Raw genomic sequence first — 26,542 nt, 5'->3', positions numbered from 1 at the left:
AAAGGGAGTGTGAGCGTTCACTTTAGAGATGGCGTTTTTGTCTTGGAATTTTGTTGAAATTTCCATTCCTCATTTTAGATTTGTTTGAGAGTATGGTTCCTGTGTGTGTGCAGCAGTCGTTGGCCGCCTACAACCAGAGGAAAGCTGACTTGGTGAACAGGTCCATTGCTCAGATGAGAGAAGCCACCACTTTGGCAAATGGGTAGGCACAGCTTAACGTCCATAAACAGATCCGCAGGGTTCTGCTGTTTTGTTTGGTGGTTACCCTAACTAACTAGTTTATGTACACTTGGTTTTCTGAGCTTGGGGCTGAGTATCAAGGATGTGTGAAACGGCGTGCGCATGCACACGCACACGCACACACACACACACACACACACACACACACACACACACACACACAGAGGCACTTCCTGTGTATACTGTATCTATTAAGTCCTAGCAAATCTGTTTGGAAGAAATTTGATTACTGAAATAAAGTGGGAATTTTTGACCGCTAATTTCCATGTTAGGAGATAACTTATTTGTGGGAAATGAGAAGTAGAAATGAACTTGTAAGTTAAGATAAGATGGTACATTCAGTATGTGAACCAATTTTTGTATCTGGTGGATTAAAGAGTAAAAAATTCATTGGCTTTTCAAATCTCTTAAGTGTAATTTTCAATAAAGTACAGCAAATAGACTCTCTCTGAGTGTATAGTTAGTTCTTTCTGATCAGTTATACCACGGTCACGATGGAGAACGTCTCCATCACCTGACAGATTCCTCTGTGCCGCATCAGTCCTTCCTCCCCTGGCCCTTAGCCACTGCTGGTCTGCTCCCTGGCGCTCTAGGTTAGTTTCACTCTGTGTACAGACTGCTGTCAGCGTCACCACTCTGGCATGTGCACGACACTGCGTGGACGTGACAGTGGACAGTGCACCGAGCTGGTGCTGCGGCGCGTGCAGCCGGGGGCGCTTCCGGTGGGTCCACAGACCGCGTGCGCTGGAGTGCGTTCAGCTTCCTCCACTCTGCTGAACGTTTCCGAGATTCATCTGTGCGGCGCGTGTCAGTTTGGTCCTTTTTATTAACGAGCAGTATTTCCTTCCATGGCTAAATAGCAGTTGATTCTGCATTCACCTGTTGGGGGACATTTCACATGCCCTGAGCACAGACCCGCAAGCCATTGTGTGGACGTGTCTTGTCTCCCTTGGGTAGACACACAGAATTAGAAGTGCCGAGTTGTTCAGTTGGTGGAAGCTGAACTTCATGCAGAGGAGCCAGATTGTCTTCTGAAGTGGGGGCTCCAGTGCACGTTCCCACCTGCACTTTTTGGGAACTCTGCGTTTTGGGCAGCATTTAGAGTTGTTAGCGTTTTTAATAATTTTAGCCATTTTAGTGTGTATATAGCAGTATCTCATTTGTGGTTCAATTTATGTTCCTGTAATTGCTAATGTGCTTATTAGCCAGCCATTCATGTATCTTTTGTGAAGCTTCTTTTGACATTTTATGCTCCTTTTTAAAAATTGAGGTTTTCTTGTTCTTAATATATTTTAGAGCAATTCCCTTGTCAGGTATATATAATTGAGAATTTTTTCCTAGTTCAGTTTCCTTTTTCATGTTTTAATTTTGATGAATGCATGGATTTTTGACCTAATTTTTCTTTATCTAGAAAGAAAACATAAGTTTACTCTAACAGCGCCTTCGTTATGTAAATGAAATAACAATACTTGATACTGTGCTGCAAAACTGAGAACAGATGAAGATTCTGTGATTAGTACCTACATCCATTATGTAGTCTTGACGTTCTGCTTAGCTGACATGAAATTATAACTATGTATAGTCGATGAGGGTTACCAACTTTTTTTGGGGTGTGAACTCCATTGCCCTTGATTCAGGTATATAGGAGATTAATATTTTAAGGATGGTTTAGACCTCTGGATGACACCGTATCTTATTTTTACAGGGTGTTAGCTTCCCTTAATCTCCCAGCGGCAATTGAAGATGTGTCTGGAGATACTGTGCCTCAGTCCATATTGACCAAATCCACGTCTGTGGTTGAACAGGGAGGCATCCAGACTGTTGATCAGTTGATCAAAGAGCTGCCTGAACTACTACAAAGAAATAGAGAAATCCTAGATGAGGTATGTTTTAGAGATTTGTTTTTCAAGTAAAAACTGCTCTACACCTTGGTGCCCCCGTGTTCTTTTGTTGGGTTTCGTAGGGTCATACTCACCTCCTCGATGAATCTACTGTGGCCCCGAGCCTGCCTTTCAGCTTCAAGAGGATTCGTACGAGCCGTGAGGGTACATAAATGCACATGAAGGAAACTCACGTGACCGTCATGTAATATTGGTGTACTGTGGGAAATTACTGTCGCACAAACTGTTTAGTTTTCATAATTAATGATTTCTTTTCTATGAAAGATTAGATTTCTGGTAAATGTAGAATCAGACTAAGGAGGTCTGGCCACCCAATGTTTTGTAAGCCCACTCCATCCATCTTGCAGTAAGAGACGGGTTTCACGAATCCGTATGGAACACTGAAGTTTCTGGCTGAGGTCCGCTGTTTGACGGATCCTCTCCTTCTACAATGCCCTCACCTCTTTGCCCTCATTGATTCATGTCTTTCTTTAGAGATAAGGGTGTTCAGAATGGTTATATTGGCTCTTGCCACTTGAGGCACGCCTTTCAGGTGACCGCTGTTAATCAGTGCTTTCATCCCTGGGGTTTGAGTTTTCAGTTGACTTGCAGAGGATATCGGGTTTATATCATTTCCAAGTACTTTGGGACAGGGATAGAGGATTTAAGTATAGTCGACCCTTGAACAAACATGGGTTGCTGACCCCTATGCAGTCGGAAATCCAAGTATAACTTTGGATTCCCCCAAACATAACTACTCATAACCTTGACTGGAAGCCTTGCTGGTAACATAAACAATTGATTAACACACATTTTGCATGTTATAAATATTGTATCCCTATAATGTATGTGACATGCATTATTAAAGTAAGAAATGTTATTAAAATCATAAAATCATAAGAATCATACATTTATAATATTGTACTGGAAAAAGTCCACGTGTAACTGGACCTACAAAATTCAAAGCTATGTTATTCAAGGGTCATCTGTACAGTGTGAGCCATGGGGTGGAAAATATCTACCTCCTGAGTTTTGTTTTTTTAAAACGATTTTCTAAAGTGAAATAGTGAAACCTGTAATCTATGGAGCATAGGATGTGCTTAAGAAATGATAGCTCTTGTTACTGTTACCGTTATATTACTGTGATGGTGAGAGTCTAGTGATCAGACTCACTGATACAGAGACGGCAGTGGTGGCATATTAGCTACTGACAGAGGTTAGAAACTTAAATGAAAACGTACAGTGGTATTGGCTCCGGGGAATCTGATTCACGAGCAGTTCTACATTAGTTATGCCGTCAGTGTTACCAGCCTCATCTCCGGAGAGGCAGTCAGTAGTCAGATAATTGAAAGCAAACGGAATGGACGTTCTGTACATCAGTGCCAAGACCTTGCTGTGCTGAGCTTGTTAGAGGGCAGCATCTCAGACCCCGTCTCAGACCTTCTGAATCGGGATCTGCATCTGACAAGTTCGCAGGGTGATTTGTGTGCACGTGAGCAGTTAACAGACACCGCTCTTAAGGTCGTAGACTCTATTTGTCTTAACAGTTATGTCTCAGTTTACTAATCCAAAAATATGGGAGAAGAGTATTTTTCACATAAGATAGCTACGAAGGGGATCATGCACGTGCCTGCTAGTTAGTGGTGACCTAAATATTACTGTATGTCCTTGATTTTTAAGATACCATTGATGAGAAGATGCATATTTGATTTTGAAACAAGTTTTATGGAAAAAGAAGATTGGCTGTTGAAATACTGTATTTCAGTGTAGTTGTGAGGCACATTTCTGTTAGAAATAGTAGCGTATAAAAAGCTTACCTTATAACTACAGAAAACCCGGCATTATTAGTGTGTATGGTATATGTCTGTTGCCTGTCTGAACATGAGGTGCTTTTATTTATCTTACTCGATGTTTCTAACAGCCTTGAGAAGTAGTCACTGTTACTTGTCAGCTGTCCTTGGAGAATCTCCTGTAAGTAAGTGGGTTGTGAGTTGTGGAGTAAGGTTGTGAAGTGGGTTTTCTTTCTGAGTGTTCGTCTATCTGGTAGCTTTTAGAAGTTTATTTTAGTCTTGATTTTCAGAAAATTTGAAGTGTCCCATTAGTTTAGTTTTTATAATCGATTTGTCTTTGCTCGGGATCTGTCAGGTCCTTTTAATCTTCACTCCCTGTTCATAGATTCTGTTTCTTTAGTTACTTCTTTTCTCCGTTGTCTCCTGATGAATTTCTGTTAGATGGATGGTGGATGTTTTGATGATGATCAGTTCTCCTGTCTGCTCAACATTTCTTTGACTTTCTCTCTGTGCTCCCATTCTTTCTGGGAGACTGCCTCTGGCCAGCCTTCTGGCTCATTAATTGGTTATGAGCCGTGTGCGTTTTGTGCTTTTCAGCCATTCGGTTGAGTTTTTGTTTTTCACTTTATTGATACCTTTTGTTTTCAAAATACCTAATTCGGTTTTTAATTTTTTTTTTACACTTATTTATTTTTGAGAGAGTGAGACAGAGCACGAGCAGGGGAGGGGCAGAGAGAGAGGGAGACACAGACTCTGAAACAGGCTCCAGGCTCCGAGCTGTCAGCACAGAGCCTGATGCGAGGCTCGAACCCACAAACCGTGAGATCGTGATCTGAGCCGAAGTCAGATGCTCAACTGACTGAGCCATCTAGGCGCCACAAAAATACCTAATTCTTAAAAAGAAATCTCCTGTGTTTATTTCACAACTGCATATTTGTTTTTGAGGTAAAATGTGTGTGACATAAAATCATTTTAACCTTTCCTTAAAGTGTACAAGACGGTGGCGTTTAGTGCATTCGTCTGGTTTGTGCAAGCACTAGCACTGTCCAGTTTCAGAAGACATTGTCACAGAAAGCACTTGTCACCCCTAGAAGAAACCCCCATCCTCATGAGCGCCGCGCCCTCCGCTCTAGGCAGCTGCTGATCTGAGTTCTGTGGATTTGCTTTTTCTGGACACGACATGTACATGGAATCATAACACTGTGTGAGCCTTTTGCCTTCTGTCACTGAGCATGACATTTTCAAGTTCATCCATGTCATGGTGTCAGAACTTAACTCCTTTTTAAGGCTGAATAATGCTTCACTGTACTGATGCGTACTGTACTGTCCATTTATTGGTAATAGGTATTTGGGATCTTTCACTGTTTTGATTTTAGTGATGCCAGTTGGGAACATTTTTGTTTCAGGCACCTCTTTTCAGTCCTCTTGGCTGTACGCAGAGGAGTGGGTTGTGGGGTCATGCAGGAGTTCTACATTCAGCTTTTTGAGGAGCCACCAGACTATTTTCCAGAGCAGCTGCCCTGTTCGTCATTCTTACCAGCAGTGGGCGAAGGTTCCGGATTCTCTGCATCCTTGCCAACCCTCGCAGTTGTTTTGGTTTTTAATCCAGCCATGCTTGTGGTGTGAGGTGGTGTCTCATTGTGGGTGTGACTTAAACTTGATATAGAAAGTCCTGAAGTTAGTAGTTTGATAGGGATTGCACTAAATGTTTAGATCAATTTGGGAGTATTGCCAACCTTTACAATAGTAAATCTTCTAATCCGTTAATACAGACGGGATGTCTTTAATTTTCTTTAGGTCTTCAGTTTCTTTCAACAGTGTTTTGTAACTTTTAGGGCATAAATCTTACACCTCCTTGGTTAAATTTATTCCTAAGCATTTTATTCTTTTTGATGCTATTATAAGTGGAATTGTTGTCTTACTTTCCTTTTTGGATTATTCGTTGTTAGAGTATAGAAATGCAACTGATTTTGTATGTTTCTTTTGTATTGTGTCTTTACTGAATTTATTATTTCTAACAGTGATTTTGTGGATCCCTAAGGTTTTCTTTATGGAAGGTTATGCAGTCTGCAAGTAAAGATACTTTTACTTCTTCATTTTTGTATATCTTTTCTTTCTTTCTTTCCTTTTTTTCCCTTTTTTGCTTGTTTGTCCTGGCCAGTATAGTGTTGAATAGAAGTGGTGAGAGTGGACACTCTTGTCTTGTCGCTGATCTCACGGGAAAAGCTTCCCGAGTTTCACTGTAAGTGTGAATCTTAGCTGTGGGTTTTTCAGAGATGACCTTGGTGGGGTTGAGGAAGTTTTTTTCTGCTCCTAGTTAGTTGAGTGTTTTTGTTATTTTTTTTAAATCATAAAAGGGTATTGGATTTTGTCAAGCATTTCTTCTAGATCTTGAGATCATCTTTTGTTTTTTTCTTTCATACTACTAATATAGAGTATTACTTTTTTTTTCTTTTTGGTGTGAATCAGCCTTGCATTCTTCAGCTCTCCTACTAGGTCACTGTATATAATCCTTTTAATTAGCTGCTAGATTTGGTTTTGGTAGTATATGTATATGTATTTTTGAGCATTTTGCATCTGTATTTGTATATTTGGTCTTTCATTAAGTTGCTTTTCTTGTAATGATTTTGACTTTGTGTATCCTCATGGCCGTGTATTTTGTAAATAGCACGGAGCAAGACTTTTCTTCTTAATTTTGACAGCCCTTTATCTCTGCGGAGATTTATATTAACTGATTATTCATATATTTGGAATCATTTTCTACTATAGTTTTTAATTTTTACTTGCCTCTTTTGCTTTCTATATTTTTCCTTTTCTTTTTTTTTGTTCTTCCCCACCCCAAACCCCACTTTTTCCTGGTTTTATGGAGTTGTTCTTTTCTTTCTCTATTTCTTCCTTCCTTCTTTTCTGTCTTCTTTCTTTCATTCTAAACTTGCATGGAAGTTGTATACTCTTATTTTTCTTTTTTAAAGTTCATTGCGTTGTGTCTGGGTATGGGTTTTCTTTCATTAAGTTGCTTGATATTACTACTTTATTGGATCTAATGCATTTGCGTAATTGTATCTTTCATCCATCCTGGAACATTCTTAGTTTTCATTTCTTTGGATATTTCCTTTTCCCTGTTGTCATTATTAACTCTTTCTGGATTGCTGATTATATATGTAAGTTGGATCTTCTTAACTTTATTTTCCATGTCTCTTTACCTTTTTTTTTTTTTTCTGTTGCTCTATGCTTTATTGTGTGTCATTTCTTTGGATCTATCTTCCAGTTTCCTGATTCTCTTTGGTTAAATCTTAGCAGCTTTTAACTATTCATTAGCTTCCTAATTTTATTGTGTTTTTCATTTCTGGAAATTCTCTTTAGTCCTTTTTAAATTCTTCCCAATTCTCTTTCTCCTGTGTCCTACTTTAAACTTAACCTCTTATTCTAAAAACATTAAGTATACTTTATATTCTTTATATTCCTCTTGTGTTTGGTGGCTTTGGGTGTGTGTTCTTGTTTTTAAATTTAAACATTTTTAATTTTGAATAATTTTAGATTTACAGAAAAGTTGCAAATTTGGTACAGGTAGTTCACTTAGCTTCCCTTAAAGTTAAAATCTTAAAAAAAGTTTTTAAAATATGTTAAAAAAATTTGTTTTTGAGAGACAGAGAGAGACAGTGCAAGCAGGGGAAGGTCAGGGAGAGAGAGGGAGACACAGAATCTGAAGCAGGCTCCAGGCTCTGAGCTAGCTGTCAGCACAGAGCCTGACGTGGGGCTTGAACCCAAAAACCGTGAGATAATGACCTGAGCCGAAGCTGGACACTTAACTGATTGAGCCATGCAGGCGCCCCTAAAGTTAAAATCTTATGTACCCATGGTACATTAGTTAAAACTAAGAAATTAATGTTGGTACAGTATTATCACCCAGACTTTACCATTTATTCTGTCAGAGTCCTTCTTTTTCATGATCCAGTCCAGAATACTACATTGCATTTAATGTTCAATGATTTTTTATTTTTAATTGTGAAGTCACATTTCCTGGAACTTTATATGTGGGAGTTCTTAGAGGCCTGGGTTTTCAAGTGAATTCTAGAGAATTTTTGTATTTTATTTATTGTGGTTTTTATTTTTTATTTATTGTGGTTATCGTTTTTATTAGAAGTTAATCTTAGGGCTTTGTGTCACACAGGTAGAGGCGTTTCCAGCCCTTGTCAGGCTGTTTTCCTTTTTAAAAATCCATCCACAGGGGCCCCTGGGTGGCTCAGTCAGTTAAGCGTCTTACTTAGGCTCAGGTCATGATCTCATGGTTCGCAGGTTTGAGCCCCGTATCAGGCTCTGTGCTGACAGCTCAGCGCCTGGAGCCTGCTTCAGATTCTGTGTCTCCCTCTCTCTGCCTTTCCCCTGATCACACTGTCTCTCTCTGACTCTCAAAAATAAATAAATGTTAAAAAAAAAAAACACCATCCACTGAGGGCCCTCCATTTGGAAGTGTCCCCATCCAAGGAAGGAGGTGCCTTTGACCTCCGCTCATGGCAGCCTCGCCCGTGCTTCCTGTTTCCTGCTTCTCTTCTGTTACACGCACACTCTCCGCCAGCAGTGAACCACAGGCAGTGGGCCCGTTCTGGCTTGTGGCCTGTTTCTATAGGATTCACTCATGAAGGGTGATTTTTATCTTTTTTTTAGAAGGTTGCAAAAACAAGTGTGACAGAGACAGTCCACAAAGGCCCACAAAGCCTAAAATAGTTCCTCTGGTGTTGGACGGAGGTGTTGGCAGACATGTGCGCCGAGTGGTCGGGGCCCCAGCACGCTGCGTGTCTACCAGCAGGCTGCTGTGTCTCCTCCGGTCACCTGCAGCAGGCATCTTGTTTTTCTTTAAGAAAAAGTTTTTTTAAACATGTGTTTATTTTTGAGAGACAGAGAGACAGTATGATCAGGGGAGGAGCAGAGAGAGAGAGAGAGAGAGAGAGGGAGACACAGAATCCTAAGCTGTCAGCACAAAGCCTGAGGCGGGGCTCGAACCCATGAACCGTGGGATCGTGACCTGAGCTGAAGTCGGAGGCTTAACCGACTGAGCCACCCAGGCGCCCTGGCAGGCATCCTTTACATGTCACTTTTACTTTGTTACACTGGGACAGAAGTGTGAATCCTTTGTCTTCATGTAGTTAATGTCTTTTTGTTTGGTGTCTGCCTTCTGAGGCTTAAAGGCTTTCTGTTTATTTTAATCTTAGAATCTTTGGTGTGTGGATATACATAATATCTCTTAGCTGTTCTTGCTTTTTGATTTACTGAGTCAGGTAATAGCTAAACGCAGCCTTACATTTTATAAGACTTGGTGTTAAATATGTTGTGAGTTGGATTTGTGCAAGAAAAACTGTTGTGCCAATTTGTATTCCAGCCAGTAAAGTAGGGGTATTCGCAGCTCACTAATTCTCACCTACATTGAGGTTGATCGTTTAAAAAATGTTTTTTAAGTCTTTTATTATCAAATTTTTTTTATTATAAGAAGCGATATTTCATTGTTGCTTTGTGTCCTTTTTAAAAGTCATTAAGATTGCTGGATGAAGAAGAAGCAACTGACAATGATTTAAGAGCAAAATTCAAGGAACGCTGGCAAAGGACACCGTCTAATGACCTCTATAAGCCTTTAAGAGCAGGTAAAAATGTGCATAAACGGCTTTCTCTTGAGTAAGTTCCCCATTTTTTAAAACGTGTTATTTTTAAGTAATCTCTACACCCAGCACGGGGCTCAAAGTCACAACCTGAGATCAAGAGTTGCATGCTCTTCTGACTAAGGTGTGCATAAATTCCCAGTTGGACCCACATCTTTACTTGATTAAATTAGGGTCATTTGTAAACTGTAAACCGCCATTTGTAAAGTTAGTGAAACTACTATTATGAAAAAACAGTTGTTTTTCTTTAGCTCAGAGTAAGATAAAAAATGAGTAATAGAGGTGGTCCATGTTCATTGTAAGGAGTTCAGATTCTTAAAAATGGTCTAAAGTAAAAATTAAAATGATTCTGCAACTCTTCTTTTCCTGTTCCAAGTCCTGTGTATCTTTTTTTTTTTTAAGAGCATCTCCACAGCCACTAGGTATCAGTGGTTTTAAGAACTGCTGTGAAGCTCTGCGTGTTTTTCAAAAATAAGTGAGGTCATATTATATGCATATGGTGGTGTAATTTCATTTCACTTAGTAGCAGGTGGAAAATAGGAGTTTTACCAGTTAATTAAAAAAATGTTTTTTAAATGTTTATCTTTTGAGAGACAGAGAGGGAGACACAGAATCCGAAGCAGGCTCCAGGCTCTGAGCTGTCAGCACAGAGCCTGACGTGGGGCTCGAACTCATGAACCGCGAGATCATGACCTGAGCCGAAGTTGGACGCTTAACCAGCTGAGCCACCCTGGCGCCCTCACCAGTTAATTTGAAGTCAAATTATTTTTTTAAGACGTTATTAAGATTTTGTGCTTATTAGATATATGTCTTTGTGGTATGGTAGCTAGAGACTTGTTTTACTTCTCTGTAAAAGGAATTAATACTATTGAGATGTTTTCCTAAAAATATATCTACTGATTTTTGCAGTCAAGTTGAAGCAGTGATCCTTTGAGAGGGGAATACTTTTAAGTAAATTGTAACAATTTTTGGAGTGTTTCTTTCTGTCTTAATGAGTTGTAGGAAAAGATTGGACTGATGTCAGCCTTTTTGGCGGACAACAACTACAAGTGTATTCTAAGGTGTAACTGTCCAGTGTCCCAGAAACAAAAATCGCCCAGGGTGACGGGAGCCGCTTTCTGTCCTCTAGTGAACTGGGACCCATCGGGGAGGGGGGCAGTACAGTCGGAGCGCAGAGCTGAAAGTCTGAGCGGCCCGCAGACGTTCCTGTTGAATCAGTGCCGTGCTCAGATGACCTCTCTTCCTCACAGAGGGAAGCAGCTTCAGGGCCGTCTTGGATAAGGCTGTGCAAGCAGACGGGCAAGTGAAGGAGCGTTACCAGTCGCACCGAGACACCATCGCGCTTCTGTGTAAGCCGGAGCCTGAGCTGAACGCCGCCATCCCTTCTGCGAACCCGGCGAAGACCATGCAGGGCAGCGAGGTAGGAGGACGCATGTTCCGTGCGTGGCCGTCAGGCCGCTACGTCCTCGGGGACTTGCCAGTTTCGTGTTTGTCTTCTTTTCAAGAATGCGGACGTAGACTGAGGTTCGCATATAGAACATATACACGGTGTCATGTGTAATTGCATTAGTAATATTACTGTCCTATAATAATGATTTCCATTTGTTGAAGGTTTCCTCTGAGCTCGGTACCTGTGTTCTGGATACTCAGAGTGTAAGTCAAGTTTGGTCAAAGGAAGAGTCTGGAAGCACAGAAACTTCCTGAAGCAGAAGGACTGGCTTGGCCAGCTGTTCTTCTGACCACAGGCTTTTTTGTTTCTGCTACGGCATGCTCTGCTCCCTTCCACCGTATTCCACGGGACTGTCTCTAAAGGGGAAGCCGGCAGCCGTGCATGTTGATTGTGGGTAACATCAGCATGGGATTTCTGCTTGTGACAGGAGTGGGGAACCAGTACAGGGCGTGCGAGTCAGAAAGTCCTGAGGGGGAAGGCGCAGCTGTGGTAGACTACTGTGCGGACCACCGTGAGGTGGTGTGGTAGAATAAGGCCCTGCGGCGCACGGGAAAATAAGCCCAAGGCAAGAAACGGTTTGCCGGAAACTTTCTGAAATAGGTGCATTTCCCGGGAGAGTAGGTGTCAGACGTTACCAGTGTCCTGCCTTGTCTTTCCACAGAAACATTTCATGTATTTGTCCAACCAAGACTTCCTGGGCACCTCCTTGTAAGGCTCTCTGCTGGGTACTTGGAAGAATCAGCAGATGCGTCATGTGCAGCCCTCGCCCCCAATCCGCAGTCCAGCGTGGAGGATTAGACATGCACTAGGGGAGCTGTAATTCAGGGTATAAACGTAGAAGGGTTGTAACCGTAGAAAGTGTGTGGTCAGGATTTAGAGGACGAAGCACTTAAAAGCTAGCATCTCTCAAGAGGCTTCTTATGGTGAGAACCGAATAGGCAGGCAGAGTGAGCCCATGTGCCCCGAGGAGGGTTGGGTGAGGGGGTGTCCTGACGCGCTACCGGAGGTCTGCGGGAAGGGGCCCACAGTGAAGACCGCGTGGCTGAGTGTGCGCAGAACTCAGATCTCTGAAGGTGGGGGGACCTGACCGACAAGGAATAGCCATTAGATGCTCTAAGGAAACGGGAGGAAGGAAGAAGGGAGCCTGTTAGATTAATTATGAGGAACAGAGACTGCAGACCCACGGAACAGACACTATGTCTGGCCCTTCTGTGGTTTTTGGGAAAGAGAGCATCCTCGTTGCATATCCTCTGGTCTCCTCCTTCTCTCCTTTCTTTCCATTTTATTTTTAACTAATCTTCCCCCTACATGGGGCTCTAACCTACACCCCCAAGATCCAGAGTCGCACGTTCCATCAACTGAGCTGGTCAGGCCCCCTCTCTGCTTTTCCTTTTTGGTGTCTTGTCAGTGACTCAGAACGCACACAGCCTCTGTCCCCTGGTTGTCCTGCGCGCAGTGGAAGAGTGGAAATGGCCTGTGCAGGGTGCAGTCGGCATTAGCACCCACGGGCGTGTCTCTCTCTGCGGCTGCTGATTTGGGGGGGTGTCACCAAGGGGAGGAGGACCCGGACAGGCGGTGTGAAGTTATGTCACTGAAGCCAGATCCTCTGCATAGAAGCAGCAAAACATCAGGGCTGTGTGTTCAGTCATCATGCGCCTTTGTTAAAGCTATTTCAGATGTCATCGTAGTTGACATTTTAGCCAGAGTTTTTTATGATAAAAACACAGTCATGTGAATTCTGTGCAAAGCACACGTTTTATTAAGCCAAGTCCGATCTTTTTTTTCCCCATAATATTTTATTGTCAAATTGGTTTCCATACAACACCCAGTGCTCTTCCCCTTAAGTGCCCTCCACCAACACCACCACCTCTTTTCCCCCCTCCCCCTTCAACCCTTAGTTCATTCTCAGCATTCAATAGTCTCTCAAGTTTTGCGTCCCTCTCTCTCCCCAACTCTCTCTCCCTCCTCCGCTCCCCCTGGTTCTCCGTTAGGTCTCTTTGTTTTCTTGCTAGACCTATGAGTGCAAACATGTGGTTTCTGTCCTTCTCTGCCAAGCCAAGTCCGATTGTAGGGCTCTTTTTTATTGTGAAGGGGCCTCCCGTCTATCCTGGTCTCCTTGGGCATTTGTTTTTATCTGCGGAGTTACTCTGAAAAATTTTGCAAGCTATGGGTAATTTGTATGGAAAAATCCTTTGTTGAACACTTAGGACCATTGCTGTGATCAGCTGGGTGCAGAATCCAGTCCCCACTCGGTCAGCCAAGCCTTGGCCCTGCATCGAGCTGAGTCTGCCCGGAGGAAGGGCATGGGTTTTTTTGTTGTTGTTGTTGTTGGTACAAAAGTGATATCCACTTATACTCACAGTATTGTGTCTGCCTCAGGTGATGGGAGGGTGCTTTTGGGGGGAAAATCTCTCCCATCTCCTCAGAGAGAGCTCATGAACTGGCACTGTTCAGAGTCGTATGTCCTTCCAGGGCTTTTTTCTGCTTCACGAAGTCTTCGTCTGGACTAATGGGTGATCTGCAAATGCAGCTTTTCTTTACTCTTAGTTTTCCATAACAGGAAGTGTGCAGACAAGTGTCGAGAGTGACCAGCGTCTTTTCATTCATCTGCGCACCAAACACTTGTTGAAGACCTAGTATGTGCCAGAAACTAAGGCGCTGTGACTTCTACGAGAGAGAGGGAAACCCAAGGTTAGCTTTCGTGTAGGGTGCGTGTGGCCAGGTCCCTGCCGGCCTGTCGTTGAGGTGGCCTCCTGTCTCCCTCTTCTGAAGAGAAAACGGCAGGCCTCGAAGAGAAAGCTGCCGCCTCGGCCAGAGTACGTGCTGCGTGTGGGCCTGCGTGTGTTGGTGACGTTAGATGCCACGGAGAGCGTGGTCATCCACGGGGGTGGCGCGCCGTGGCCTGCGGGCTGAATCCAGCCTGCCTCCTGCTTTCGTATGGCCTGTGAGCCAAGAATGCTTTTTGCATTTTTAAGTGGTTGGAAAATGGTATGAACGTTACATGAAATTAAAATTCTAGTATTCATAAATGCGTTTTTGTTGGAGCACAGTTACTTTGCGTTTCGTCTGTGGCTGCGTTCGCACCAGGAAGGTAGAGACCGTGGCTCACAAAGGCAAAACACGTTTTTTTTTTTTTTTTCTTTTTTCCCTTCTGTCTGGTTCTTTACGGGAGGAGTTTGCAGCAGCCATGGGTCTTAAAGGTGCAGTGATGTAGAGGACCTCATTCCTGCCTTCCTGCCTTTACTGGGTCTCAGCCATACTGGCTGGTCCTTTGAGCCTGGGAAGCTCGTTCCCACTTCAGGACTTTGACCTTGCTTTCCTTCCATGGGGTCTTTCTTCCGTTTTTGCTTTGCTCCTGCTGCGTTTTCGTTAAAGCTCTAGACGTTGCTCTTTCCCTTTCTTTGCCATCGTCTTCCATGCTGCTCTGTTTTGTATATTTGTTCAATCCTCCCCTCTCTTCTCCTGGCCCACCCGAAGGGCAGACTCTGCTTTTGTTAGTAGTTGTATTTTAGAACTGAGAGCAGTGCCCAGCATGTCAGGATTCAATGTGTTGATGGAATGATGGCCACTGCTGACCTAACTGCGAAGGGACGTGGTCACTGGCGGTTGAACGCTAATTGCAGCTGTTTATAAAGCACAGAAATAAATGCCACAGGACTCGAATTATTATTTATAAATTTGTTTACTTGAGGTACAGTTGACATACAGTGTATTTCTGGTGCACGCCATCACGATCCGGTATTTATTTATATTGTGATACGATCATCATAATAAACCTGGTTAGCATCAGTCCAACACGCAGTCACAGAATTGTTTTTCTTGTGTTGAGGACTTTTAAGGCCTACTCTGAGCAGCTCTCAGACATGCAGTATGGTGTTATTAACCATTGTTACCGATGCTTTCCATTATATCCACAGCACTTATTTATGTAATTAATGGAAGTTTGTACCTTTGGACTCTCATCTATTTTTCCCACCGCCTTCCTGGGTCAGGCAGCCAGTAAACTGTTCTCTGAAGTCTGTTCTCTGTACTTAACGATTGTGGTTTTCTTGTTGATTTCCACATATACGTGAGATCAGGGGGTATTTTTCTGTCTCTATCTGACTTTCATTTAGCATAATGCCCTCAAGGCATATTCAAGTCACAAATGGCAAGATTTCACTTTTTTAATGTTTATTTTTTTGAGAGAGGGGGCAGCGCGAGTGGGGGAGGGGCAGAGAGAGAGAGAGAGAGGGAGAGAGGGAGAAAAACCCAAGCAGGCTCCGTGCTGTCCCCATAGAGCCTGACACAGGCTCCGTCTCATGGACTGTGAGATCATGACCTGAGCCCAAATCAGGAGTCCAGTGCCTAACTGACGGAGCCGCCTTGGAGGTCCTTCCTTCCTTCTTTGTAGCTGAATATTCCTGAGTGTGTGTGTGCACCACATCTTTATTCATTTATCCATCGGTGGCATTCAGGTTTCCATATCTTGGTGGTTGTAAATAATGGTGCATTACTGAACATGGAGGTGTATGGGGATTCTGATCCTTAGATGCTTTACATGTAGGCCGTGGATTACTTTTCTTACTCTTCTGGTCATTCATTTGTGGAAGCAGTTTAGTTCATTTTCTGCTGTTTCCATTCTGTTTAAATGAGGCCAGTATCATACAGTCTAAAATAGGGTTAAACCACTATATAGGACAGTTTGGGAAAAAATGAAAAGAGAATGTTTGTCATAGAAGGACTCTCTGCCTTTGTTTGGTGGTCTGAGAGTTCATTTACACATTGGTTGTTTCAAGTGGCATTTTTTTCAGAGTTAGAATTATAGCATTTTGGAATTGAATGGGGCTTACTGAATAGGTCTTTGGTCCTTTTTAAATCACTGATTAGAAAACTGACCACTGTAAAAGTTAGGATGCACTTTTCTTCGTAGCGGAGCTGGGGTTAGAGCCCGTGGGCTTCGCGCTCGGCCGGGCCCTCTTCCCACACCGCTCCGCTGCCGAGTACCCGCGGCTCCCGCTGCCCAGGAGGCCGTGTCCATGTGGACCATGGTGTCTCCTCATGTTACTTGTTAGCTAACTCGGGGACTGTCCCCACTGGTCACCCGTGACTTGACGGGAGGGTCTGCGTTGCCGTGCCATGGAAGAGACCGCCAGTTTGTTCTGATGACAGTGTTCCTGTGTCCCTGACCTTCCGCTTTGTGTAGTAGACTGTTTTTTCTTTTAATTTTTTTTATGGTTTTTATTTTATTTTTGAGAGACAGACAGCGCGAGCAGGGGAGGGTCAGAGAGAGAGGGAGACACAGAATCCGAAGCAGGCTCCAGGCTCTGAGCTAGCCATCAGCACAGAGCCCGACGTGGGGCCCGAACCCACGAACCGTGAGACCCTGACCTGAGTTGAAGCCGGACGCTTAACCGACTGAGCCACCCAGGCGCCCCAGTAGACTGTTTTTTTAAAATACATTTTACACATTCCTCTTTCTCCCCCAGCTCTATTTTACTTGGCTATTTTATTGTTTTCTTCTGGCTTGGTTTGGACACAACTGCGAGAAAGATAAGTGGCATTTTTCTAGTAGCAAAACAGCCTTCATGTTGAGTCACAGTCATGGTTGAGGTCCTAGGATCCATTTAAAATGGGACAGCAGCTGTTTGAAGTCATGTCCTGTTGCGTGCCCCCCCCCCCAATGTATCCCATAATTATAGAAGTAGTTACAATCCAGCAAAAATAGATGATTTTAAACTGTTCCCCATTGGTGCTCTCTTCTTCTTGTGTAGATGCCCAAGCCTGTTTTTATTCTTTTTTTTCATGTTTATTTCTGAGAGGGAAAGAGAGACAGAGAGAGACAGAGCACAAGGAAGGGAGAGCAGAGAGAGAGGGAGACACAGACACAGAATCTGAAGCAGGCTCCAGGCTCTGAGCTGCCAGCATAGAGCCCAGTGCGGTGCTCAGACTCACAAACCGAAAGATGGTGACTGAGCCGAAGTCGGGCACTCAGCCAACTTGAGTCCCCCAGGGGCCCCTAAGCCTGTTTATTCCACAGTGTGCCCAAGTATCCAGTTAAACCATAAAACCTGCCTGCCAGTTAGTAGTAATGGCTGCCACCGTTGGAGCGCTTTCTCTGTGTTACAAATCACAGTGAGCACTCGATCCGGATTCTTGCGGTCTTCACAGCAGTTCTGGGGTAGGGACTCTTAGGCTTGTTTTGCAGATCGCGAAATGGAGTTTTCCAGGAGCTATAGCATCCTTGGTTACACAGTACCTAAGTCTTAATGTTCCATGAAGGGAACATAGCCAGAGCTGAAATAGTTTTTTCTACATAATTATGTTTCACTTTGATGGATAACTAGGTACTTGTGTTTCTGTATCAAGTTTTGATTTAATTTTGTGTTTTGAATGTGTAAAAAATGCTCGTAATTCCAATGGTGCATGCAGAGAAATCTCATCGCCGTCCTCTCCACCTTGTTCCTGTCCATTCTTCATAAACAACCTTGTTTATTAGTTCCTGGTCTGTCCTGCTTTTCTTTTCTTTTTTTTTAATTACATGTGCACATGTATATACATAATATATTATGTGTGTATATTTCTATGTTTTGAAGTTTATGTAGAGAAAAAGAATGAATGAGTGTGAGTGGGGGGAGAGACAGAGAGAAAGAAGGAGAGAGAGAACCCTAAGCAGGCTCCAGGCTGTTGGCGCAGAGCCCGCCGCGGGGCTCGCTCAGCCTTGAGAGGACCCTGACCTGGACGAGAACCGAGAGCCAGAGCCTGCCTGCCTGCGCCGCCGTGGCCCGTTCTGCCGTCCTTCCTCCTCCCTCAGGGCGCAGCTGCTGTACGTGTGCTCTGCTGCCCTCTACTTTCACTCCGCACTGTGTCCCGGAAGCCTTGTTGGAAACGAGGGTTTGTGCACGTCGTCTAAGCTCAGACCGCACCGGACCCCTGGCACACCCTTGCCGCCAACGTGAGCGTGAGTCTGTGTCCTCTGCCTTCCGCCAAGAGTGTCTGTGGCGTGAGCTTCTCGGGCCTCAGGGGTCCTAGTCCCCTGCTCGGAATGTGTCGGAGACTCTGCGTTTAGCACAGGACACTTACGAGGTGCAGGTGGTGAGCAGAGGCCACAGATGAGAAGAAAGTTCAGATTTTTCCTCGGATCTTTAGTCTTCACAGAGGAAGCTTATTCTGGACGCTCGCCAAGGAGCCAACGGGGCTGTGGCGTGACACCGGCAGTGCGTGGGGAGAGCCATTGGCGGTGGAAATGCCAGGGTGAGAAGGCAGGCAGGGATCGCGATGGGGTCCCAGGGTGTCCTCTCTTCCCCCGCCCCCCCCACTTCTCTGAGCACCACGGGGGCACGGCGGGGGCGCTGGGGCTGGTGTTGGCTGTGGGGGCCTTCGCAGGAGTGCGAGCGCTGTGCGTGGAAGGGACGGTTTGCCGGAGGCATCGGCGGGGCCCCGGGCGCTGCTCCGCCGGCTCTGAAGGGCTGTTTAGGAGTCATGCGGGTCAGAGACCGCCTGGGCCCAGTCCGAGGCGGAGCTCTGATGCGAGGGGGTGGCGGGAAGCCGCCCTCCGGTCTCTCTGTGTAGACAGCACACACGTAGTTAGAGCGTTTTGTCTGCGTCTCTGGCTCTGTTTCTCGGAGATGCTGTCTCTGTAGAGATCTCTATCTCTCTTTCTATCTCCGTGTCTTTCACTGTAGATCTCCGTCTCTCCATGTCAGGTTTCTGCTTACTTGGCTCATACCTCCCTCTACCTCAGAGTCATGACAGGGACAGAGTGTAGAGTGGTGACGAGATTGTGGAGTTAGGCAGACTTGGGTCTCAAATGTTACTCCTTTAGTAGCCGTGTAACTTTAGGCAAGTTACTTCAGTCTTCTGAGGCTCCATTTTCTCTCTGTGGAATAGAAGTAATAAGTATATACCCTGTGGGAGGTTGTAAGGATAACCTTCTATCTGTGACGTGTTCACGACCGTCCCTGGCACATAATAAATGTTCGCGTAAATCCTCCTGCTCGCTGCGGTGACAGTCCGAGGGCACTGAAGGCACAAGGTCGTGCTAAATAAGCCTGACGGACGACTCATGCCTGGCTGTCTGAGAAGTCATCTCTTCCTGACCCTGAGTGGACCCGTCTCTATCAGTCCTTTCTTGAAACTGGCTTCTGGTCTTTCTTGGCAGTTGAAACTAAGGGGTTTTATTTGTCTTCTTCTAACTGTTTAGGTTGTAAATGTTTTAAAATCTTTACTGACCAATCTGGATGAAGTAAAGAAGGAAAGAGAAGGGCTAGAAAATGACTTGAAATCCGTGAATTTTGACATGACAAGCAAATTTTTGACTGCTTTGGCTCAAGACGGTGTGATAAATGAGGAGGCGCTCTCTGTCACCGAGCTGGACCGGATCTACGGAGGCCTCACGACCAAAGTCCAGGAGTCTCTGAAGAAACAGGAAGAACTTCTTAAAAATATTCAGGTAAAGTTTAGGTGCTTTAGTGAGATTTATGTTTAAAAAAATCACTGAAAGGATAGATCTGCACTAACCCTTTGTCAGGATTGTGTTTTTTGCACAATAGAAATCTGTAATCATTACTGGTTACATTTTGCTAACCACTGAATTTGTGGTATTTTTACTTTAAGAAAAGAATCGAGGTACTGTATTACCCCAAGTAAATATTATACGAGGTGAATTTCCAGTAATTCCTGCATGGGATCGTACATGGTTTTCACATATAGTTGGGAAAGTATCCATAAAAATGTTAATGAGCTTATTAATTTGATAAATAAGTGTAAATACATAAATCTTTCTTTTAACAAGGTCTCTCACCAGGAATTTTCAAAAATGAAGCAATCTAATAATGAAGCCAACTTAAGAGAAGAAGTTTTGAAGAATTTAGCTACTGCATATGACAACTTTGTTGAGCTTGTAGCTAATTTGAAGGAGGGCACAAAGGTATGAAGCACAAAAGACACAGCAGTGAACCAGCACGCACGCGAAGCTGTGGTTTGAGAAGTTACTAGTTTTTCCAATGGGACCTTCTCTTTGTCTCGAACTCCTCGCCTTAATGACTTTTGCCCCTGAGAGGCCGGCTGTAAGGGAGAGAAAGCCTTAACGAAGGGGGCACTGTTTGATGAGGACGTGGAGGAACGGATTATATATTTCACCGGACAGAAGGGATGTAGGAGTTTCAGGTGAAAGGAATTAGCACAGAGATGTCAAAAGCCAGTGACGCTTTTTGGAGGGACAGAAAGTTGACCAGTTTGAGTGGATCATGCGGGAACAGGCGTAGTGGAAGCTGCTCCGTGGGGGGCAGGGGGAGGGGAGGGCACGCGTTCCCATGGGCTTGTGATCCGCCCGAGTCTCAGGGCACCACTCATACGGTGAGTGTTTTCTTGCCCTTCCTGTAAGCAGCTGAGGGAAACGATCATGTTTGTTTTCACCGTTTACTTTGCTTTTGAGGGAACAGGTGATTTTTTAAGTTGTTCAGATACACGATGCCTTGTGGTGCTTTAACTCCGTAATGATTACTGGATAAAGTTATCTGGATACAGACGCGGTGGATGTGATGTAAAACCCTCTGAAGAGGGGGTAGAGAGGCACCATTTTAATTTGGTTTAAGATGTTTTGGTGAAATAGATAAGCTGGGAACATTCTTCCAAGAGCCTTCGGAAATGCCTCTAAGGTTTCTGAGGTGATGTCTGTGTTTCTGAAGTGAATGTGCCGTCTGCGCCTGAAGTAGTTTCCTGTCTATTAACTAGTTGCCTTTTCTCTAGGAATTGGGAGCATCCTCCTGATCATGGAACTTGTAACTTGTTCCATTTAATTTTTGGTGACAGGTGTTCTCTAAAAATGATTTGCTTTTCTTTAGGAATATGAGGTCATATTTAGTATTGAGTTGTTGAACCTTAGTGGTATGACTGTCTTGCAGAGGGTTTTAGTTCTTTGACAAATGGGCATTACGTTGTGTTCCTCTTTAGGTTAAAAAATCATTCTGGTTTATTACTTGTATTTCTTTACTTACAGTTTTACAATGAGCTGACCGAAATCCTGGTCAGGTTCCAGAACAAATGCAGTGATATAGTGTTTGCACGGAAGACAGAAAGAGATGAACTCCTAAAGTAAGTTTGTTTTGTGTATCAAATTTTAGAGTATTTTTCTTTCGAAAAGTTATACGTGGAAACTTTGTGGTGACCTTGGCAGTGTGAGGTAGCAGTCTCCGTCCTTCCGTCCTGGACATTTACACAGCGGCTGGCAAGCTGCACGATCTGAGCGCACAGGAGAAAGAGGAGCAGAAACCTGAGGTGTCGGAAGCACAGTTGTGTCACAGAAGTGACCACACGACAAGTCAGACAGATCTCAGAAATGCCAGTGAACATAAACACTTTACCTAACTAAGTAATGGGACTGCGTATGTTTTTATAGACACATTCAAGTAGTCTGATTTTTATTTTTCAGACTGCCCAGCTAAATTATCAGATTCATTTTTTACTGCCTCCCCCCGCCACCTTTTCTTTTCTTTTTTCTTTTCTTTTCTTTTCTTTTCTTTTCTTTTCTTTTCTTTTCTTTTCTTTTCTTTTCTTTTTTCTTTTTTCTTTTTTCTTTTTTTTCTTTTCTTTTCACTGCAGAGCCCTTTGCTCAAGCTTAGTGTTACAGAGAAGCTCAGTTTGTAAAACAGATAAAAATGGGTCCAGCTCAGATGCAGCAGGTGAGGGGCTGGGAGCAGGACCTTTCGCCCGTCTTTTCTTTCCTGTATCCAAGCAGCAGCCATTGAGCTGACTGTACAGAACCTTAGAATCTGTAACTCAGGACCAAAGAGCCGAAAGAGGTCTCTACGTTTAAATTGGAGGTTGGCAGACTCAGTACCCACGTTAAGTGTTTTTCTAAGTAGTTTTCTTGGGACACAGCCGTGCCCTTCATGCTGTGTGTGTTGTCTGTGTCTGTCAGCATCAGCGGCCTTGAGTATGTGACAGAGACCTTATATCCTGCAAAGCCTACAATAATGTACTGTCTGGCTCTTTACACAAAAATTTTACCAGCCCCTGGTTGAAATAATTTTTGGTCCATGATAATTTACTTTCTAGTTGTACTCTTAGTTTCTCCACTGAGACTTCAGTGTAAGATAGGCTGACGTAACTATTTTTTTTTAGAATTGTGTAGTATAATGGAAGTTCACGGCTTAGGAAGAAATTTGGGGATGTTCTCCTTTTCGAATATTTCCTATTTCAAATCTTTAGCTTGAAAATTAGGTTTATGGGGGCACCTGGGTTTGTGGGTGGCTCAGTCATTTAACTGTTTGACTCTTGATCTCAGCTCAGGTCATGATTTCATGGTTTGTGGGATTGCACCCCACATGGACTCTGTGCTGACAGCAAGGAGCCTGCTTGGGATTTGGGATTCTCTCTCTCTCTCTCTCTCAAAATAAATACATACCTAAAAAAATTAGGTTTGTTACTATTTGCATGTATATTTTTATATTTGTACTATAAACAGAATCTGTTCTGAGACAGTCATCAACTTGTCAAGTGGTTTTATCTCCGTAATTAAAAGATAAATGAAGAATGGAAAAATAAGCCAAATAGATCTAACATTAGCTTTTAAAACTCTGAGGGCTTATTTTATTAAAATCACTCTTAATACTGTGGGCCTAAGTTCTTAAAACATGCTTATTGACTATAAAATAAAAACACAAGAAAAGTACACGTGAAGTCTTAGTGAACTTTACAAGCTGGGAATTCCTGTCCCGAGCAGTTAGGTCAGTTCACAGAGCGCACTCAGCTCCCTGGAAGCACGGTCCATGCGTCTTCCTGGTCATTACCCACTTTGCCCAGGGAACCACTGGCCCTCCCGCGAGAGGACTGACTCGTGTCTCCGGTCCCGTGCTCTGCATCCGTGGAACAGGTGCGCTTCTGTGTCTGGTGCACAGTCAGCATCCCAGTTGTGAGATCTGTCCACACGGTTGTGTTGGCTATAGACTTTAATTTTCAAGTTTGTGTGTATTTCGTTGTGTGAACATGCTGTAAGCCGTGCATGTATTCCCCTGTCGTCAAGTATCTGAGTGGTTTGTCGTTTGGGCCACTGTATCAGGAGTGGCAGGGCGTGCGTGTCCTGACACCTCACTGTCCGGTCCTGCTGGCAGCAGCGGGAGGGTGGGGACAGCCCGGGGTCCGGGCCGCTGGACGCTCCCCCTGCGTGGTGAGAGCACCGCGCAGCCACACGCAGTGCAGAATGTCTGGGAGCCACATTTTCAACATTAAACATAGGAAATTAATTTCAAAAAATACATCTTGTTTAGGCTAGCATATCCAGAATATACTAATTTAAGCATATAATCATGTAAATTATGTATGAGATATTCTACTTTTTTTTCACGCTAAGTCGTAGAAATTTGATGTGTAATTTCCACTTAGACCACATCTCGGTTCACACTGGGCACATTTCAGGTGTTTAGCCACAGGGGCTCGTTCTAGATCATGCTTTTGGTGAGCAGGTGTGTGCAGTGCAGTTGGGTGTATATCTAAGAGTGACGTTGCTGGGCCAGAAGGCCTGTGTCCGCTGAGCTCTAGTTGACCTTGGTAGTTGTCCAGAATGGTTGTACTAATTTATACTCCTACCAGCAACGTATGGCAGTTGGTTACTCTGTTTCTGCCATTCGCTATTCTGGTGCGTATGTAGTGTTATTTCATTGCTTTGTTATGTTATTAGTCTCATGATTTAATAGCTTGGAAGTACATAATTAGTGAGTAGCTAGGAAATTCTCATTTGTCCTGTGTGTCGATTATTGCAACCATCTCTGGAGTTTATCAAAGGAAAATAAAAGTATTATGTTAAGGTTTTATAATATAATTACATATGTTAGATACCATATCTGTGGTATACTCAGATATCTGATTGAAATCATGTAAACAATTATAAAATAAAATATTAAATATGATTAAGGATATACAATAAACATTTAGTATATATATAAGCTATATAGCACAAAATATTTCAAAAACTTCAAAATTTTAATATTGATTAAAATCTTCTAGTTTGTGTTGTAAGCATTTATTAAACTCACAAATATTAAGAAGTATTTTTGGCTTTTTGGATGTGTATTAACTTTCTTCATATAGGGAATGACGAATTTATCTTCCAGCAGGGACCCTTTATGAGCGTGCAAGTGTGGTCTGGGCCCGGGTCTCAGTTGTCACTCAGGACGGCAGGTGCTGCACACACTTTGGGGCGTGTTGTCTTTACTTCCTGGGCACACCAATCAGTCCTGGGGAGCAGGATCAGGATCCTGTTGTTTCATAGAGTGCATTGTGCCATAGCGCTTTGGTTGTGAGATTTTGGGGCTGGGCTCCATTTTTTCTAAGTTTTAATTCTGTATTTTAATGGTCCTTTCAACAACCTATCCTGCATTTACCTTAATTATAGATTATGAGGTATCTTTTAACATAAAATAGACCAGTGCTGCATTTCTTTGAATCATTTCAGAAAGTTTTTATTAAGGAATTTGCATCACGGTTTGAATAGATCAACTTCCTTGGTCTTCTGTAAATGCCGGTCTGAGGCGGTGGCTAAACGCGGCTTGGCGGTTTGCTGAGTGTGAGCGGCTGGTTTTCTAGAACGTCTCGACAGGCTCGTATGTGAGGAGCGGCCCAGCTAGCGGGGACTTCTTACTGGGGCGGGCAGCCTTTTAGGACCCTCTTCCTCACTCCAGCTGTAACTGTGACCTCTGGAAAAGTTCACCTTTTTTCCTAGGAGGAAAAATGGTAGGAAAAAAGATTTAAGTTAGTTCTAGTTAAGAACAGAAATGTAGTGCCTTATTTTATTTTATTTTTTATTTTTTTGTTAAAAAAATCTTTTTTTAATGTTTATTTAATTTTGAGACAGAGACAGATGTGAGCAGGGGAGGGGCAGAGAGAGAGAGACAGAATCCGGAGCAGGCTCCAGGCTCCGAGCCATCAGCACAGAGCCCGATGCGGGGCTTGAACCCACGAACCGTGAAATCATGACCTGAGCTGAAGTGGGAAGCTTAACTGACTGAGCCACGCAGGCGCCCCTTGTATTTTAAAATAGCACCACTGTGTTGAGTCTATTTTCCATGTTTCATATATGAAGAGAGGAAACCTTTTAAAAAGACCTGGTACTGTAGATTTTTTTTTTTTTTTTTTTTTGAAACTGTGTTAATTCCTAACACCTTTGTCTTTAAGGGACTTGCAACAAAGCATTGCCAGGGAACCCAGCGCCCCCTCAATCCCAACGCCTGCCTACCAGTCCTCCCCGGCGGGGGGCCACTCTCCAGCTCCAGCGCCGCCGACGCCCGCGCCCAGAACCATCCCGGTCAGTACACAGCCACGGTCTCTAAGCGGACCTTTCGCATGAGGGGCTGCCTGCTTGCCGTGAGGGGGAAACAAAGTTTACATCGCAGGGGTCTGGTGGCCCCCAGTCTTCCCGAGGTGACCCACCTTCTCATGTTTTGCAGCATGAAGAATACAGCGTCACTCACAAATTCTTGCCAGGAAACGTTCAGCTCGAATCTGATCGAGGCTTTAGAGCCACCTTTCTGTCTATAGCAAACACAGCCGTAAAACAAGAAGTTAGGTTGTGCCTTAGGAAACAGTGGGACAGATCTAGACCTGCGCCATTCTAGGAGACCCGGGGCTTGGTCTTTCCATAAGCGAATGTCGCGGAAAGAAAAACAATAGGTGTGGGGTGTTCTGTTCTAAAAGAGGGAAAGATTCATAATAATCCTGCAATATATGAACCTTGGTTGGATCTTGATTCATAAAACCTCTTCTTTAAGAGCTTTTTTCGGTGAGAAACAGAGAAACTTGCATGTGGAGTGGATACTCCAGGATATTGGGAAAGAATCACCCATTTCTTTAGACTGAAATGACGTTGTGATCCTGCAGGAGCACGGCAGGCCGCGCACGCTGCCGTCTCGAGGGCTGGCAGCCCAGAGCCGGCAGCTTCCTTTCCGGGTTCTGCGAATGTGCCGATACCTAAACGTATGGCTGTAACTACAGATAAAGTGAATATGGCCAAACGTTAGTAATTATGGGATTTAACTGGTAAATACTTGCTTGTTTATTATCCTAGTCTTGTAGGTGTTCTGGTGTTTGAAAACATCCATGTAAAATGTCTCTCGGCCAAGAGGAGGTACAGGAATAAACTGCCCCTGACTTGCTCTTCGCCCGTGTCAAATGTGTGACCGCGCATGGGCGCAGTCATAGGCAGTAAATGACCAAACATTACGCCCCAGGGACAGAGCAGTGGCGGTGGAGTCTCAACAGACTGGAGAATTATTCCTCAGCTGTGATACGTTTCTAGAGTATCAAGTCAACCCTTAAAAATGGGAGTTAGGAATCTGTTCGGTTGGATTCTGGAGTTTCTCATATGCCCTCATTAATTTTAACGGTAGTAGTTTGCCAGAAACGCAAAACGTTGTGTAGTCAGTTCTGACTCTTTCTTGCAGCCTGCCAAGCCCCAGCCGCCGGCCCGGCCTCCGCCTCCCGTGCTCCCGGCGAACCGAGCTCCCCCTGCTACTGCGCCAGCCCCGGCGGGGACGGCCGCGGCTCCGCCGGCACCGC

At 43.9% G+C, this 26,542-nt stretch overlaps 1 protein-coding gene across 1 annotated transcript in view; it reads left to right on the top strand.

The window, feature by feature from the left end:
- The window catches only part of PDCD6IP (programmed cell death 6 interacting protein), a 72,707-nt gene that overhangs the window by 41,657 nt on the left and 4,508 nt on the right, over positions 1-26,542 (top strand). Inside the window, exons 9-17 of the mRNA XM_029938777.1 lie at positions 79-202; positions 1,946-2,123; positions 9,435-9,546; positions 10,812-10,981; positions 19,194-19,442; positions 19,785-19,919; positions 20,991-21,085; positions 25,163-25,292; positions 26,428-26,535. Coding sequence (XP_029794637.1) covers positions 79-202; positions 1,946-2,123; positions 9,435-9,546; positions 10,812-10,981; positions 19,194-19,442; positions 19,785-19,919; positions 20,991-21,085; positions 25,163-25,292; positions 26,428-26,535 — 1,301 coding nt within the window. The remainder of the gene's footprint in view (positions 1-78; positions 203-1,945; positions 2,124-9,434; positions 9,547-10,811; positions 10,982-19,193; positions 19,443-19,784; positions 19,920-20,990; positions 21,086-25,162; positions 25,293-26,427; positions 26,536-26,542) is intronic.

Source organism: Suricata suricatta, chromosome 5 (assembly GCF_006229205.1).
Source record: "Suricata suricatta isolate VVHF042 chromosome 5, meerkat_22Aug2017_6uvM2_HiC, whole genome shotgun sequence".
Lineage (NCBI taxonomy): Eukaryota > Metazoa > Chordata > Mammalia > Carnivora > Herpestidae > Suricata > Suricata suricatta.
Note: the sequence above shows the minus strand (reverse complement) of the source record. Positions and strands in the feature narration are given on the sequence as shown.